The sequence below is a fragment of the Ambystoma mexicanum genome, chromosome 6q (genome assembly GCF_040938575.1).
Source record: "Ambystoma mexicanum isolate Mex_15411 chromosome 6q, UKY_AmexF1_1, whole genome shotgun sequence".
Classification (NCBI taxonomy): Eukaryota; Metazoa; Chordata; class Amphibia; order Caudata; family Ambystomatidae; genus Ambystoma; species Ambystoma mexicanum.
In genome coordinates, this window is record NC_090937.1 from 815,344,293 (window position 1) to 815,362,524 (window position 18,232).

The 18,232-nt window shown below is 43.1% G+C and overlaps 1 protein-coding gene across 1 annotated transcript in view; it reads left to right on the forward strand.

Moving 5' to 3' along the window:
* RXFP1 (relaxin family peptide receptor 1) overlaps positions 1-18,232 on the forward strand; it is a 1,623,004-nt gene that overhangs the window by 1,445,286 nt on the left and 159,486 nt on the right. Inside the window, 2 exon segments of the mRNA XM_069631337.1 lie at positions 11,090-11,161; positions 16,452-16,523. Coding sequence (XP_069487438.1) covers positions 11,090-11,161; positions 16,452-16,523 — 144 coding nt within the window.

Genomic DNA, 18,232 nt, shown 5'->3' on the forward strand with positions numbered 1-18,232 from the left:
TTTTATTCCAGTGATTAACCCCCTGTGTGGCGCCGGAGCAGGGGGGGACAAAACAAATGTGGCGCTCCCCCCCCCCCCCAACCCCACCCCACTCTTTCAACCAGGGGCACGCAGGGAGGGGGGGCGCCAATTCGCACAGGGCGCTGCTGCCTCTAAGGCCGGCCCTGTGAACAGACACTTCCTATAGCAGCATTGGCCTTGGGCCCAGCCAATCCTCCCAGCTAGGGTGGGACTGCGTGGATTGTGCAGGTATTTAATTGTGCTCTTTAAGCTGTGTTTACTGCGGTCTCTGTTAGAGCACAGGCAGGGACATCGGTGCATGGAGGTCCCTGGGAAAGGCAACACGTCGCATTATCCATCCCTTGCCCTGGTGGCACGGCTTCACCAGGACGAGGCATGAGGGCCACTCCTGCAAATGTTCATTGTGAAGCTAGGTGTGGCATTCCAGGTAAGGTAGCCCAACAACAGGTTTCAGCCTGCCCAAAGTGTGCCACACCGGGCTGTCACTGGGGAAAATAAGGATGAGGTATTATTTTACCAATGTATACACGTGTGAATAAAGGATGCCACTTATACTCAACCCTGCTAGTTGGGTAAGAAGGCTACGTTTGCACAAGTGTATGCGCCATCAGCAGCAGACGTCATCATCCAGTGCAAGCGGATTGTGATGGGAGCCATCTTGCAGCCACCAGGTGAGGGAAACATGCTCAAAAATAGGGGCTGTGAATGAAAAATCAGATGAGTTTGTGTCCCCTGAAAGGACAGTGTTTCATTTCATAACAAGGGCTATCCTGACCATAGCTCCAGAAGCGCCAGGAAACATTCTCAGCTATAATCTAGGAGAACTATGACTCTCACAGCAGGGCTTCTACCCCAATTGGTTTCTCCTCAAAGCGATGTTCACGTATTAACGGCCCATGTATAGAGTAGCAGTAATGGGCATAACTGTTGGGCTGAGCTAACACTTCGCTTGTGATTGAGGTGAGAGTTCAAATAACAAGCAGTTTTCTAACTTTCAAGTCTATGGTGGTGAGCTGTTCACCAGTAATATGCCCTGTTGCACTTTCTAACTAGCACAAGCCATCATTAAGCGACTGGCCATGATAACACATTTTCTACTGCTGCTCCAACCATATGGCAGCCCCTCTTGAGCAATTTGGAAACTGAGTAGTAAACTGAGAGGCCTTCAAAGAGATTGAGAAGACAACCCTTAGTTAAGGTGCATTTACAACAACATATCTGTGCAACAACCTATTTCAATAACCATTTAATTCCATAGATACTGAGAAATCACTTTAATAACATTATGAATTCAGAGGGCCTCCTTACGAGTTTGGAGGTAGCCATGGAGCTATTAGCTCCATGCCTGCCTCCAAAATTGGACTCCTTTACCAGGTTCTTGCAGTGAGGATTTACCGGGTCATTCCGACATAGGAGGACCCGGTAAGTCCTCCTTGCAGGAACCATTCCCCATTCCCGTTTGAGCCCCCATAGGGCTCAATGGTAATGGGGAAGGAGGTAACAACGGGCACATTATAAGTATCCCGTTGTTACCTCCCTCTTCTCCTCGCGGGACCCGGAAAAGATGTCTGGTTTTACCAGACGTCTGATCCGGGTCCCGCAAAGGGAACCTCATAATACGCCCTTCGGAATGAAGGGGGCCGGTCCCGTACTGGCCCCGTTCATTCCAGGAGCACAAGGGTCGTAATGAGGCCCTGAGACTTCAAAGGCTTGTGACATTGATTTCTGTATTACCGAACATGTCCTGTTATTTTTACCATAAGCGTGCTGCCAAATTACCAGAAATTCGAACATACCCTATTGGTCACTGTAACCCTCATGAGTATTAAAAGGTTTATTAAGAAACAAAACCTCTCACGAGTCTGGTCCTCTGCTATACCAATGTCCATCTCTTGCTCATGCACACCACACCTTTCCATCACTGCCACTGTGTGTGCTGCCTGTGGGATATTTACCCTCTGAAAAACCACCTCATAATTCATCTTTTGGTCTGCTGACCTGTACACATTTACAACATTTATGTACACAGAAATATCCTCCAACAAGATGATTTGTCTCTCCTTATCGCAACTGCCTTCCACAAAACAGAGGACAGAAAAATTATGAAAAGGCAAGTCCGATAAGTGCAAAAATTCAGGCCAGGCTAATTCATTGGGATGTGTTGTAGGTGCTGTAGTAAGAGTCTTGGTGATTCAAACAGCAGGGATTGGGGTCATTACTGCCATTCTTATGACAAGGCTCACAGATAAATGGCATCTGATATCCAATTTGGAAGGGCTTAGAAAAATAGGGAATTTGACCTCGTTGACACTGGAAGAAATTCAACTCCTCAGCCCCAGTTTACTCCCCATCCACATTTGCCTCCTTGCCATGTGACTATGTTTCATGTTTTACACCAAAGTCAAGATTCCACTTCAGAGGTGGCTACCACCCAAGAAAGATTCTGTTTTATTTCGAGGCCATGTCTAGTAAGGACTTGATTATTTTGCTTCAATAAGAAAGTCATTCAGAGTGGTGAGCAAATGACAGACTCACAGGATCATCTGTTCCTAATAGACTCTAGCGTTCATTTATGGGTTGCAAGCTATGTTTACACTCAGATGCGTGGACCCAAATAGAGCGTTCCCTCACTTTGAATTGCATAGTTAGTGAACCTCCCCTGGTTGCAAAGAATGGAGTGATTCCCTCTAATCCTTAGGTAGGCCTTCCCACACCTGTGCTTGAAGAGAGCTAATAGTAGAGCTAAGCTTTCTGACATGTCCAAGAAGGTTATCATCTGTAAGAAGTAGGTTTATACAGACATTCTTTGAAGGCAGAGATGAAGGTCATCACATTGAGCGACTGTAGAGGAACTCATGGCGATTTAACTCAGTCTTTCAATCAGGAGAACTCCTGATACTAACCAACACCAAGCAGAGGGCAATAGGAAACTTGAGGCCTGTCTCTGCACATAACTTGGCCAACTGATTCTTGATGATACTTTTCTGCCTCCCCACTACAGCCGCTAGTTGAGAATGATGGGGCCGTGGAGATTGTGCAGAACATTGGGGGCATTACATAACTCTTTCATGACCTGATTGACAAAGTGAGAGGCCCTATCACTGCTTGGGCTGAGCGGTAGTCCAAACCTTGGTATGGAATCTCTGAGCAAAGCCTTTATCACAGAAACAGTATCTGCGCTCTCTTCTACGGGTAGTCTTTGATCCAGCCAGAAAATGTGTGCAAAAGCACAAGAACATACTGTAAGTTATTACATTGGGGTGGTTGAATAAAATCCACTTGGATGTTAATAAGCGGTCCTTAGCATGGTGCTGTGCCCCTGTATAGTGGGTACTGTCTTTCCAGAATTGCTTTGCAGGCACATAGCACGCAGTCTACAATAGTCTTGTGCCATAGCAGTGAACTCTGGAGCAAACTAGTTGTTATTAAAATGTATAATCATCTCTCCTTAGAGCCACTGAACGCCCAGGTTTATCTCTCCACAGAGCATCCTCATGTGAGTGGCATCATTTTAATATCCAAAGGTCATTTTGTATAGGAGAAGCAGCTTCTTGTATTTGTGGCAGCTCCTCGAGAGTTCTAAAAGGGGAGGCTCTTGTACCCTTTCTATTCTTAACACAAATTCAGCCTGATAGTTAGAAATGGCTACCAATTTAGCAGCGGAGTCTGCAAAATCATTCCATTAACTAACCTAACTATCTAAAGGTTGGTGTGCTGCACTCGTAATAATAGCAATCTGGTTGGGCAACATAATAGCATCTAATAAGGCACCTACGTATGCATGATTCTTTATAGAGGAACCAGATTATGTTAGGAAACCTCTTTATTTTCCACAATTGCCCAAATTCATGGGCAACTCCAAATGTTATGACCGCAAAGTGTTAGGTTTAAAGAAACACAATGGACTCTTAGCTGTGCATGGTTGTGTCTGCCAATTTGTGGGAACTGGGAGCCTTCCACACTCCACACCGGTCCCTGGAAAGTGGGTAACAGAGCCCGGTGGGCAATCTGGCCCACCCTTCTGGGGAATAAAACCCAATGATGATTAGGACAATTGCGCCTTGGGAACATTGCTCTGTCGTCCAGTTGAAGGTTGCAGATGGACAGGACTCCACGAGTGCTAATTGAAAAGTGCTGAGAGCAAATGTCTAGAGAATGAATAAGTTCCCAGAAAGTTCGCTAAATAAAGTGAAGTGCCTGAAAGTCAGGAGGAAGAACGAAAACCAAGGCTGCTTCTATGGTGGGAAGAGAACTTGTCAAGGCGTAGTTTCTGTGGCCTCTGATGAACGTTCTATCACAATTCTGTGTGTGCACGGGAAGCACTGTCATTAATAAGCATTGTAAATAGGTAAAGACAGAAACCACTATCTTAAATGTTGCTGAGGGCCCGGATCGGCACAAAACGTAAGCTGGAGCCAAAAAATAGAAAAGTTAACATGCAAGCTCGTAAATATAAAGGGAGCAAGCTGCAGTACTGGAGAGACGAGGAAGAGTAAAGCTGCGCAGGGGCTCAGAGGAGTAAGGAAGGCACGGCACTGCCGGAGATGAAATAAGTCAGTGGAAGAAGTATCGGATAAACTAGTCACGGCACAGCAGGCAACGAGTAATGCCACATGAGCACACAAGTTCCAGCAGAAATGGTGGGCAAGTCGCGACAAGTAAACACAATTCTCTACAATACTGGGGAACGTGTTGCGCAAAGCAGACACAAGTCACTTCAATAATGGGAAATGTGTTGCACATAGAAAACAGATGAATCTGAAGTCCTGACGTCCCACGGTGATAGTCAAAGACAACAAAAAGGTGAAACAGGAGGAGGAAGAAGGAAGCAAGATGGGACGCAGGAAAACAGATATAAAAGAAATCCAGGGAAACTAGGGAAGATGATGTATACTTGCGGAGCGTTGCAGTCAAGGAAGAAGCAACGCACTGAGGTCCTTCATATACAGCATGCAGTGTGTTTCTGTCCAATGGGTTAGTTTGCTGGTGGACATTTTTAAAAGAACTAGTCTTCAGAAGGGAACAATCTGGCGCCATCTTGGAAGAGGCAGAGATATGTCGTATCACCATTCTCTTCCACTTGCGCCAAGGAGATCATGTAAGATAGTGGTTCATGACACCAAAAGCATACCAGGAATTTGATTATGAGTCCACTGACTGTTTTTCTGCAAGCTGACATGCCCATCTTGGTGTGAGCAACTTGGCTACTTGCACTGAAGTGACCTTCAGCAACCTGCCACTCTCCAGCACACAGGCGCACACCTAGTACTCTGCCACTTGTCGACCCTCTTTACCCCTACAACAAGAACCATCCATGAAGTGTATAAGATCAGCAATGTGTATAGGGGTATTAGGCAGATCACTTCTGGGAATTAAGTGGAAATCGGGTGTGGTACATAGTCATGTGGTTCAGCGGCATGCAATGCACCTTCATTCGGGCGGGGAGAAAGGTTGCTGGATTCAATACAGAACAACGAGTTAGAGAGATATTTGAAGAGTTCAGTAACATGATTTCATATGTATTAGAACTGGAAAAAGACATGTATTGCGTTTTGGTCAAGCACAAGGGAGACTACTGAATGCGGCACTGCAACTTCCAAGGGGAATCCAAAACTATATTTTCACTGCTATGGCTGCAGCTGCCAGAAATGAAGACAAGGAGGCATACCTGAAGCTACTGGATATCATTCCTTATTACAATAAGCAATAGGTCTTGGAAAGGTCATGCTTTTGCGTCAATACTACTAATACAATAGTGCAGACCACCCCGCGCCCCAGAGCAAGCCTTCCGCGTACACAAATTCATATACATCTTCGCACAAGCAGTCACGCAGCCATACAGTTTCTCTTAATCAATCATTGACACACGTACCCAGAACACTTAGTCATACAGAAACACTATGTTACTCACACAAACGCTTCCTTTTCAAATAAATGGACTCTCTTTCACACAGATACACAGAAACATGCATACACAACATTTCCTATTTTTTTAATGACTCCACAGCGGTGATGATCTCTTCAGGATGGGCTTCCTCCAGGCATCATCACATTTGATGACGTGTGTCAGGAGGCGCCCTTCAGCCATGCGCTGCTTCCTGTTCTTGGATCAGGCAGCAGGCAGGGTCAGCATTCGGATCGAAACTGTGCCTGAGAAAGGCAAACAGAAGGAGGCATGAAGAGGCCTTCAGTATGCTTCTTGCAATGGATTTTCCAGTGCGCCTCGAAGATTCTGAAGGCTGTGACGTCACTGATAGTCTCCCTAAAGCTTTTACAGAGCTCTACATGAGTGAAGTCACGGGTGTTTAATTCCCCAGCCTTTACCTATTAAAAGTGTTGTGCAGGGCATAAGGGACACCAACAGTTACTGTATTTGGAACGTATGTAAGTGTTTGTAGAGTCTTTGCATATGCAAACACTAAATTTGCATTATTATGGAGTGAGTTAAAATCACTCGCGCCATGATGCAAATACATTTTTGAATAAGATACCGCTAGAGACCTGCAGGGTCCCTGAAATTAAAGGGCATCAGTCCCTATGGGTGAGCAACTGCTGAGATCATGTCGAAATAGTGTACCCTTTCTCTGCACAGTTGCAATTTGTGTTTGTATGATTTATGTCATTTATTAACTAAAGCAGTTACTAGCACCTGAGTATCCTGCTTGTATGCTTCATAAGATGGGGAGTCTAACAACAAATCATCTACATACTGGATCAACACAGACATTCCAGGAACCTGGAATCATCTAAATCATTCTTAAACTACTGCAGGAAAAGTGTAGGTGACTCTGTATACCCCTGGGGTAGCCTAGTCAACCTGTACTGAATTCCACGATAAGAAAATCCAAAAAAGAATTGGCTATCAGGATACATCAGTATGGAAAATAATGTAGAACATAGATTGAATACATTGAAATGTGTAGCAATAGGCAGTATTCAAGTCATGATGGTAGCATGATTAAACACCACTGGAAAATCTGGGATAACTACTGAATTTACAATCCTCAGATCTTTTACCGAATTCATATATATTAATTGCAGGCTTCTTGAAAGGCAAAATAAGAGTATTACAGGCACGCACTAGTGGTAGGAACTAGAACTTTTTGCTTCAAAAGTGCATTTATAACTGGTACAATAACTTATTCTGTTTCTGGTTTCACAGGGTACTGTGGGTAGCTTCCTGGATGGATCAATTTTAATCCTGACTTGTTCCGTATTTTGAATACAGCCTTCTTCGTTATCATGTATGACCAAAGGGATTTAGGGATGGTGTTAATGATCTCTTACAAATTGGATGACCAATCCCCAGCTATAGGTGAAACTGGCCTTTCTTTTCTGTAGAGCATGCAGTGTAGCTAGGACAGCTTTGGTGTTCTTAATAGGGACGCTTAGGCCCACTACATCGGGGGGCACAGTAAATGGTGCAATTCAGTTTACATATCAAGTCCCTTCCAAGCAAGTGAGAAGGAGATGATGGATTGCGAAGACATGTTTGTGTGTCAGTGATTGGACTTACGGTGGCCGCTGCAGACTCAGTGATTTGGTGCAGCACTGGAACATTAGATATACTTATTGCTTTCACAGTCTCAGAGGAAAAGGGAACATCTTGAAAAACGAATTGAATGGCTGATCTACTAGCACCACTGAATGCTAAATATGGAGCAGACTGTCCGTCAGCTTCACATTAAACATAAGGTCCTTCCAGTTCTACGGATATCATAGGCTACGTAGTTCGGTTATCTCTTAGGCTGTCTCAGTATTGCTCTTCTTCTTTTCGGGGCTGAGGTGCTTACTTTGGGGCATTCGCATTCTGAAACGACCGTGTCCTGGTGGAGCGGGTGGATTGTTTATTTCTGGCCTGTATATGCATTTGTTTTTCGAGTGTCCCACTTGCTTACAGTAGTTACACTCCATGGGGTCTACATATTCCCCAGGCTGCCTGCTGGTTCCCATTTGGCTTTCTCCTTCCCCTTCCTCTACCAGCAAACCTGCTTCTGAAGGTTCTGCAATTACAATATCAAGTGATTATTTTCAAAATGTTCCTTATTCTGTTTCTGACTTTCGACACAATGATTCACCACTGCAACTAGAGGAGGCCATGTTTTTTCCTGCCGCCTTATACAAATTGGCTGTAGCTGTGCTTGTATTTTTGGCTCTAGACCAGAGACGAAAGCATTAGCAATTGCCGCTTAAGCAGTCTCATCAGGTCTAGTGGTGCCTGGATATTGGGTAAACACTACTTTAAAACAGTCGAAATAGTCCGCTGCCGCTTATTCTGTCTGAAATTATCTATTTTACCCCAATCGGTTTTTCTGGGGCACACCTCTGGGATAGCAGCTATAATTCTATCCGCACTGGATCCAAACTTTTAAACCATTGCATGAATGTGCACCAAATTTGAGGGGACTGGGTCAGAAAACATCTTTTGAGAAATGTCATACGGACATATCGAACGAGTCAAAGATTATTAGCAAAAGAATCTCAGCACAATCAATGGTTTTTAGGTTTCACCTTTGCTGTAGGGTGACGACCATAGCCCCATAATATTGATGTCTTAATGTATGCCCCCAAATTGAGTATTTTACGCATCATGTCCTTGTTATATTCTGTATGATCATTTTGTGTCGCTGTGGTATCGAAATGTCCCAATTATGATATGCTCGTGCCTGGATTTCCTTCCATTTTTATATTTTCTGTATGTCCAGATATGTCTGTGTCTTCACATATGTGTTGCCTAAATAGGTTGCAAAAATGTATGTTTCATTTTCGATTGTGTTTCTGTGTTTTCCAACTGTTCTGCCTGAATGCTGTGTCTTGTCCTTCTGGCAACACTATAGATGGCTTTGTCTGTGATCGTAGGTCTCATTGTCTAATTTGTTTTGGGGTTTTCTGTGTCTTATGATCATTTTCTCATCCGGTCTATGTGATTCTTGCGAAAGTGATCATGTTCCCAACTGCCATTGCAATAAGACTCTCGCACAATAGGAGTTGCAAAAGGATGTCTTTTCGCTCCCTGCCCTGTCCCCCAACCCCTTCTGCTTTGGTGGACACCCATAAGACCCCTGTCCTCTTACACTCCACCTCCCTGTCCATTTTCTGTGTAACTCCCGAGAGCATCTGCCACTGCCCCCTCTTCCCACCACTCTCTGCTCCTCTATGCTCTTCTACCCCCCTCACGTCCTAACACAGCCCTACGCACTTGCTGCGCGTTCTCCTATGATGGGCCAGCCCATCCTGTCCCCTTTCGCTTGCCATGAATTGCGCAGAATGCGCTGTACACTGTTTTATGTTCGAAACGTCCTTTGTATAATACTTTGGAGACACCTTCTCACTATTTCACATTTATTTGTGTATGGTCACGCGTTGTGTGCATGTCTGGTTGGAGAGACTAATAGTATGTAGTCTGTAGTGTTTCTCTCCATTTTCATGTTGGTATTTTGAGCTCTTGTTTCATCATGTATGTGTGTGTTTCTGTGGCTATTGTGCAGTCTGACATGAGTTGTGTTTGTTCCGTGTCTTTCACCATACATTTTCTTTTGTTATGTTCTTATCCAGAGAAACTATTTGCTGGCTGCCATTTTTGTGTTTGTGGATGTATTTCTGTGTGTGTTGTGGCTGTGTGTTTGTGCATGGGTTTTCCATTCCCGTAAATATACCTGTGTCTTTCAGCTTTCTGTGTATGCCCAAAATAAGGGTACACTTGAAACTTTTTGAAAAATGGATAAAGCAAAATTGGCTGCTCCGATTTTTGAAATGGCTGTAGCCTGCTCCATTTCTAACTAACATGTCGTTGTATGCAGAGGCGTCTCCAGAGGAGGCTGGGGGGCTATAGCCCCGAGTCTTTTGGCTGTAGCCCCGGATAGAAACTCAGAGGTTGCAACCAAGAGGATACCTAGCCCCGAGTCCCAACAGCCCCGACATTAGCATAGCTCCAGATGTTTTCCACACCTAGCAACACCCCTGGATGTATTCCAATAAAATCGAAAAAATGTAAGTGCAAATTGTTTACATATCTGTCCACAAAGCATGTTTTTTTGGGGTCTTTGTTTTAAAATTCAGATGGGTAATATCAAGCCGCCCTTCTTGCCACATTCACGAATCACATAAATCACAAATGTGAAAAAGCATAGGTTTGGGCGAAATGTGTGATCTTTGGCAAATTCCTTTGCTACAACGGAATGTAGGATGCTATATTCTGAGGATACCTTTTAATCTATGTTATATGTGAGTGCGGAAAGAGTGAGGCAAGAAGTGTGGCAGCGTCAATCTGAACTTGGGCAATAAAGGATCGGCACCGCTGCATGGAAAAGTGGCACCGCCACAACAGACTGATCCTGCACGGCCTTCCAGTTATGCAGGGGTTCCTTTTTTTCATTGCTCTCCTGGTCTTTGGAGTTTTAGGGATCTGCTATGACCCTGCAGCTATCTGCCCGCTGCAGTGTCTAGAGGGCATGGACTGTGGTCACGCGTTGCGGAGCGTGCCAGAGGCATGGTCTTCTTCTGAAAGGTTCTGCAAAGTTACATACAGCCTTTTTCAACTCTTATAGGGAATTATTGGTCTCACACCGCCCAAATACTGCCAGGCAGAATGACACCAAACTTGGATTAAATGTTGGCACCTGGGCTAACTTCAACATTTAATTTAGGCTGGTCAAAATATGGGCAGTGTTTTAAAAATAAAATAAAGGATAAAAAAGTAGAGCTATAGCGGTTGGGTTTACGAACAGTTCATTAACTTAAGTTCAAATCAGAATCCTGGTCTGTAAATGGTGGTTGACCGTGTGACAATATGGGCTCTGACAGCAATTTGGATTCACTGAGTCATGTCTGAATTCCCAAACCTCTCACTGCAAAAACGTTTTATGGAGACTATAGTAGTCGCCTGTGGTTGTGTCTCATTGTGATGGTAAGTTCTACAACCATTACTTCAATACCATTCCTAAAACCCAAAAATATAGCAATATGCCACTTTACAATAATCATAGACTAGGTTACATGCGTTAGCAGTCCAGCTCCTGGTCTTTCATTCTAAGGTTTACTGATCCAAACATATTTGCTCTCCCTCCAGGGTGCTGAGAAAGAATGAAATCAGCGCTCTCAACGAGAATTCCTTTTCCCCCCTCCGGAGACTAGACGAACTGTAAGTTGCTGAGGAAGCACAAATGGAAATATGTACTTATGAAAATTGAATCACAGAAATTGCAAACATTATTGTGTGAAACTCAGAAAAAAACATGGCCTCTGGTCAGTAGTAGAAAGAATGGATGGATGTCTTTCCCATGATAAGGCGCAGAAGGGGATGAGCTGTGGTTGTGGTTGCATTGTTGCAGCTTTTGTAAGCAGATGAAGATCTAGACGGGTAGGAAAGCCTTGGCAGCCAGCATAATGTAATTCAATGGCATTATTCCTTACAATGTGTTGGTGCACATGCCAAAAGTTAATTTATATGATAAATTATATGTACAGAAATGCTTATTGTGTACGCTAACCCTTAACCATGATGTAATGGAATCCTTTCTTTGTGCATGCATCAAAAGGGAGCCAGGAACCCTTTTATCCCTCTACAACACCCTCACACAATCCCATGGCTACCTCCCTAAACCCTAACTCCACCCAGACCTCAGCTGCTGAGGTTGCCAAGCAACGCAGGGGGAAGACTGTTGCCCACACAATGTCCTGCAATCTCTCTAGGTTGGCAATAGAGATGATTTTTCAGTCAATCAATATTGCTTTATTCTGAACTTTTGTCCATTAAATCCATAACTCATTTATGCTTCAGATACATAATAAAAGTACATTAAAATGACTCAAACGATGCAGAGTATATCACAAACAAATCTAAGGAGAAACATTGCAATACAAACTAAACAACATAGCATAAAATACAAAGCACTGATTATGGGGATAAGCCTTGTGTCATTACTAATTCATCAATTTGCTCCATTGAATTTGAAATAAAGTGCGTGGTGCAAAGCAGGACAACATATCCTATAATAAATCTCTTACAAAGGACGCTAATAAATCCTTTAGCGAGTTTCGATGAAAGACTCTGTATAAAGTATAAAATGCATAAAGCGAGCCCTACAGCAAATTTCGTTGGTAGCTCGTCTGTTGTAGTTCCCTTACCTGGTTGTACCCAGTCAGAGCTGTGATAGTTAACATTATTTAATATTGTTTTAAGCCACGCATAACAAACTTAAAATGTTTCACATTTTATTCTTAGAACATACCACTCTTAATAACGAAATAAAATTGCAAAATGAAAAATAAAATAAAAAATCACCATCAATACCACAATAGAAAGACAAAGCTTAACATTTTGGTTATCAATGAAATGCATACATTTCCTAAGATTTGAAAATATGAAGTACAATTATAAAATGTGAATTAAAAGTATTTGCCTGGAGGACTCTGTTTCTTTTTCCCCAGGCGTTCACCAAATAGGAAGCAATTCCTTTTAGTTGGGGATAATATTCTGCTACTTTACATAGTAGCACTGCATCTTTAACAGACCTTGTTCCTTTTTTCATAAACAATCGGTTTCAGCTATCTTGCTCTTGCTGTTCTGTAAAAAGGAAATAACAACAAAAAATTAACCTCAGTCTCTTCTTACTCTGTACAGAGGGGGCATTTCAGAGAATGGCCTGTACCCCCAGTTTGGAACAAAGGTATGAAGAGCCAACATTCCAAGGGCCTCATTACAAGTTTGCCAGCCCGGAAACAAGGGTGCTGGTAAGATCACTGGCACCCTTGTTTCCAGACTGGCAAACTACGTGTCTGCCTGCCGTGGCCGCTGTGCCCAACAGGTCTGCCCCTGCCGGGCACAGCGGCCATGGTAGGCCATGGTAGGCAGACCGTTCACAGAGGCACCAGCACCGTTGGCAACAGGGCCAGCGCTTCCAGGTCCCCACTCCCATAGGAATGGGGACTTACATTTTGCCAGCGCCTGACTTCCCGGCCCGTCAGACCTGTAATCTCCCAGTGGCACCGGGAAGTCAGGCAGCAGTGAAATTTTACGTGTCCGGTGGCAACCAGCCGGTAGCACCGTCAGGGTTACCGCTGGACTCGTAATGAGGCCCTCAGTCTCAGGAGAAGATTCCTTTCATTAACCTTCAACAGATCAAGGTAACCTTCTGAACTTGGTTGTACCTTTAAACACTAAATAACCACTTGTAAAACATGCACCCACACCTTGTTCCAAAGCCATGTCGCATGCCCATTCTTTATAGGCCTCTTTTACCCTGCCCTTGGTGCATGGACCGTAACAGAAAGGGTTGTCCCACAGTCCCGAGAGTCGAATAGGGGTTATCTTTTTCACTGGGGGGTTGCAAAAAATCCTTTAGTATTAGGCGACTTGGTGAGAGGTTCTCACTATTCCAAATTTTAGTCCAATAGAGAAGGGGTTTAGGTTTCCTAGTATAGTTAATACCCAGTGTCCCCAATTCCATCCTCGTTGATAGTGAACGAGAACTAAAAGGAAGCAGCCTATTTAAGATCTTATTTTCTTTAACTTGCAGTGCATTTGACTTACAGTGTCCCCATATTTCCACACCATAAACTGAGGCAGTCACTGCAAGGGCCATATAGACCTCCATAGCACTAGGGATAATCCTCTCACAATACTGTTTTGAAAATGTATTTCATCAATGTGTTTCATCTAAATTACACGATTGATAGGCTTCAAACAAATGACAATAATTGTATGATGTAGTACATAAATTGGTAGATAACCTTAGAAGAAGAGCTGTGCTCGAAACATGTGTCGGCTGAAACCAATTTACTGATTTTTTTCACATAAAAACGGTTGGTGAACATGCGCAGTGTGATTGTATCATTTGTTTAGTTGTTTAAATTTCCGTTCGCTAAATTTCGTGACTGGTATCTCAATTTTAGACTTAATTGTCTGCCTACTCTTGAGGTTATTGGTCCTAAACTGGGTATTCCAAAGGAACTGCGATAATGTAGATTATGTGGTGAATGTATAGAGACCTCACTACATCTAGTCCTACACTTCCCATTGATACTAAATCAGATAATACGGACATTTGAGCCTTTTATTCATTCAACCTCTACAGTTTCACCAACGATTTGTGGCAGAGGCTAATGACGTGTTCTCAGCTTTCTCTCACTATAGCTTTAATTTCAAATATTGATCGAAATGTTTTCCAAAATAATTAATGTTAAGGTCCAGGGTGACCTCGATGTATGGCAGAATCTAATGTTTTAATTGGGTAGACAGGAGCATTGGTCAGAGAGCTTTTAGTGACCCAACTAGAGATGTGTAGATTATAAGGAATGTTTTAAAGTTTGAGGTTGATTTTCTTTATTTTTGCATGTTTTATTTAAAACTGTTTCTTCCACGTTTTTAGCTGTCTAGATATAGTAAACTGTGTAATTGTACCATGTGTACTGAAAACACAAAATACATTTTTTTTAATTCAGAAATAATACCTCTATTTCCTTAAGCACAATCCCCCCTTTTGTCCATACACACTCCATTTAGACATGGGTGACTAGCAGGTCTTGGCCACCCTTGCATAACGTTAATGACTGAAATGCACACATGCATAATAATAGCACCTCCAAAATTCTCCCAAATTTTGGGACTCTGGTCCCTCCGAGGGCGTTCAACCAAAAGCATGTTGTACCATAATTATGGCACAAAATGAATGAATGAATTAATGAATAAATGAATGAATGAATGAGTCATACCTTTAAACAACTTTTCCCCTAGTCGTTCACTATTAGCACCAGATAACAGCACTTTCTTAGGTGATTTCAATTGCAAGCTTCCAACTGAGTAGTGCCGTCTGGGCAAACTGTGCCACTCTTATGCAGCTGTAGATGGGTGGTACTCTGGCATGTTCCCGGCTTGTACATTTCAATGCAGCCCAGTGTCCCTTTTTTTTAACATGCAAAATACTTCCTTCATTATGGCATTGAAAACTTAAAAAAGATCCAATATTTAATCAAAACCTTTCTTTATCAAAAGCAACTGTTCAATGAGATTGCCGCACCTATAGCAATTCTTCCTCCCCAATATCTCACCCTCGCCTCCATTATACTCCATCTGGGTGGATGGATGCCATAAAGGTTGGGCACGCTTCCGACATCATTGGTTGGTTTGGAAACCGACAATGGGCGCCATATTGCCATTTCTTGGGAAACTATCACTTGATCTCTGTACTGGCAGTTCCTCACCCCAGACTGCCTTGTCCAGCTCCGATAGAATAGGAAATGTGTTCTCAAAGGTCATTGCCGGATGAACTGCACAATGCGTGGCTGCCACTACTTGAACATTTCTACCCGCCTCCTACCCACCCCGGCTGGGTATTTCAAACATATTAGAGGGTAGAATCTCCTGGGCTCGTAGTGTTGTCACATGGGTTTTAGAGTCCATTGATAATTTTTCCCCTTTAGCTCTGTGGTCGTCTTCGCTTAAATCGGAGAGTACTGTCTCAATTTCTTCTATTAGTGACTCTGCCTCCATCAGTGATATCAGGGAGGAGTCCGGTTTACTTTTTGATGGCATAGAGGACAAAGCAAAAGGCTCTTTCCTCTTTGACATACTGTTATATACGCATATGCCCCGATATCAGAAATAATCACAGAGCAAAAAAGAACAACCAGTCCGTCTGTGATGCAGTACCTATGGCTGTGTAGTCTGTGAGTAGTTCAGCAACACAGACCCCACCGAGCACTGAGGAACGCCCGACTGGCTTGTGGGGCTTAGCACAAGTCCGTCTCCCCACCCTCAGAGCAACATCACTAGGTGTTGCCACAGAATTAAGTCTTAATCAGAGCTCTGTTATATTGTAGTCGCAAATCAAATATGAGTATGTTCTTATATGGGAATACTAGGGTATAATGGTGCAGTCAGCATGGAAATATATGGGCCAAACCAGTGTGAAAATGTTTTATACTAGCACATATTGTTTGCAAAGGCATCATGAAAATGTGTTGCAGAAATGCTCCTGTGCACTGCTGGTGACTTGCATCTATTGGATCTTTTCATGAGTTGCCCTAAAAACCAATTGCAAACTGTTTGGCTTTTTACCCAATTTTGCAAAAAAGTGTGCTCTAAAATGTATCATTATAACCCATTATTTAAAAGAAATTACAGGGGGACAACCCCCTCCCAACAGCCCCCTCCCCCCCGAACCCCAATTTATTGGTGTGGGCTCCCTCGCTCTGCTACCAAAAGGAAACGCTTTTGTGAATTGCCACCTTACTGTATGAACAGGTGCTTGATTTGTCCCTGCGGGTGAAAGGAGCTGTGGCTGAGATGGTTGGCTGCACCAATGGCTGAGACTCCCATGAAAGTTCATTGCAGTATAATTTCGTCATCCTGCAAAAAACAATTTGAAATGTTTACATGGTGTTATCACGTCTGCACTTTTATTACTAACTATATCATGTCATTTTCGCAGAGATTTGGCTGACAACAAAATAGAAACATTTTCTCCATCCTTATTGAAAGATTTGAAGGATCTCTCTCAATTGTAAGGTTCAGTATTGTGTTTTATATTTATATCTAAATGTGTTTTGTGCGTGCATTCATGGTCCAGACAGCCAGCAGTGGCAAATTGAGTCCTGTTTTGTAAAGATTGAGTATAGTGCCATCTAATGGTGCTTCCTCACAACGACCACTTATGTGGTAAATCCGATTTTTTGCTCTGTTTGCGCCTTGTTTAGTTAATTATTTTGTATGTATGCATCTAATTATTAATTTCTGTCTATTGGGTTTTGGGATATAACACACACAGACGCAGAAACTTTAGAGAGCCAAAAAAGTAAAGGTGGGGAGGGACACAAGATGGGGAAGGGTTGAAAAGCAGTAGGAGGGGAGGAAAAGACAGGTTTAAAGAGAAAATAAATAGATGATAAATGTTAAAAGCAGCTGAGTGTTGTATTTTGAGTACTAGATACACAGGAGAGTTACAAAATGCTCAGTTACAGATTAATCTGTGTGGTTTGTGATTAAAAGGAGAATAATCAGGGTGGTCGAAACTGCGGACAGAGAGGGATATACACACACCGGTGCACGAGGAGAGTCAGAAAGGTTCGGATACATGACTGCTGCGAGACTACCGTTTTTTCCCCTATCCAGCGAAAGAAGTGTGACGGCAATATTGTTTTAAGGGCTTTTCTGAGCTGGAGTGATTTGGTTCCAGTCTCATTTCAATGAGGATATTTTTCAGTGATCAGGGCCTTCGTGAGTGAATCTTTGCTTGCTGCGATTTTTCCTTATGGAGGGAGGTTTAAGGCTTCTGCTTTCATATGCCAAATGGAGATTCCTTGAGGCGGTGCAGTGCATACATCAGTCAATTAGGCTTTCCGGGACAGGGTCCGACAATATTATGTGGGTAATGCATTGGGCCTGATTTACAAAATCGTTTTTCAATGGGTTTAACAAAAAAAAGGAAACTCCCATTGACAAACGCTTTGTAAATCAGGCCCATAGAGTTTTGACAGTGATTCGCTATTGAATTGGCACCCGAGAAAGTTATATCAGGGGTTTCGAGGTATGGTCAAATGTGCCCAGTGTGAAGACTAGTCATGCAGCCCTATTTGTTTTTGCATGCAATCTTGTAATGGTTTGACGTGGAGACTGATAGAATAGTCACGCTTAGAGCTCCACGTGAGATATGAAGGGAGTCAGACAGCCAACAATTGTTACATGGGCTGATCTGAAGCTGGGAAAAGATGCTATACTGGACGGCAATCAGTGGAGTAACTTTGCTGAAAATGTTGCGGGGACATGACATCTGAAGTAAAGGTTGCCAAGCCAGTTACGCCCATGACGGCAATAGAGGGCAGATGGGGGATTGTGTTCTAGTGAAATATATACATATTTAGGTATACACTGAGAAGAGCTCGTTACAATTCTCTACAATGCATTAAGACCTTAAACACCAATTGGCTAACAAATGATAATGTTAATTCCAGAAGAGTTATGAAAGGGCACATCTTGGATTTGCGTGAATGTACTTGCCAAGACTAGCCCTTGTGCCTAAGTACCCCATCCTTCCTGTATATCGTACACCCTTTGAGTGTGGTTTAATGAATTTCAACACTTTGGGTACACTTCCTGGCTGAAACACCTACAATCTGTGGTTAGTTCTTTAAAAGCAATAGAACTCACATGTCTTAATAATCTCATATATGAATTACTCTCCGTAGGAATGGACAACCGGTGAGTCCAATAGAA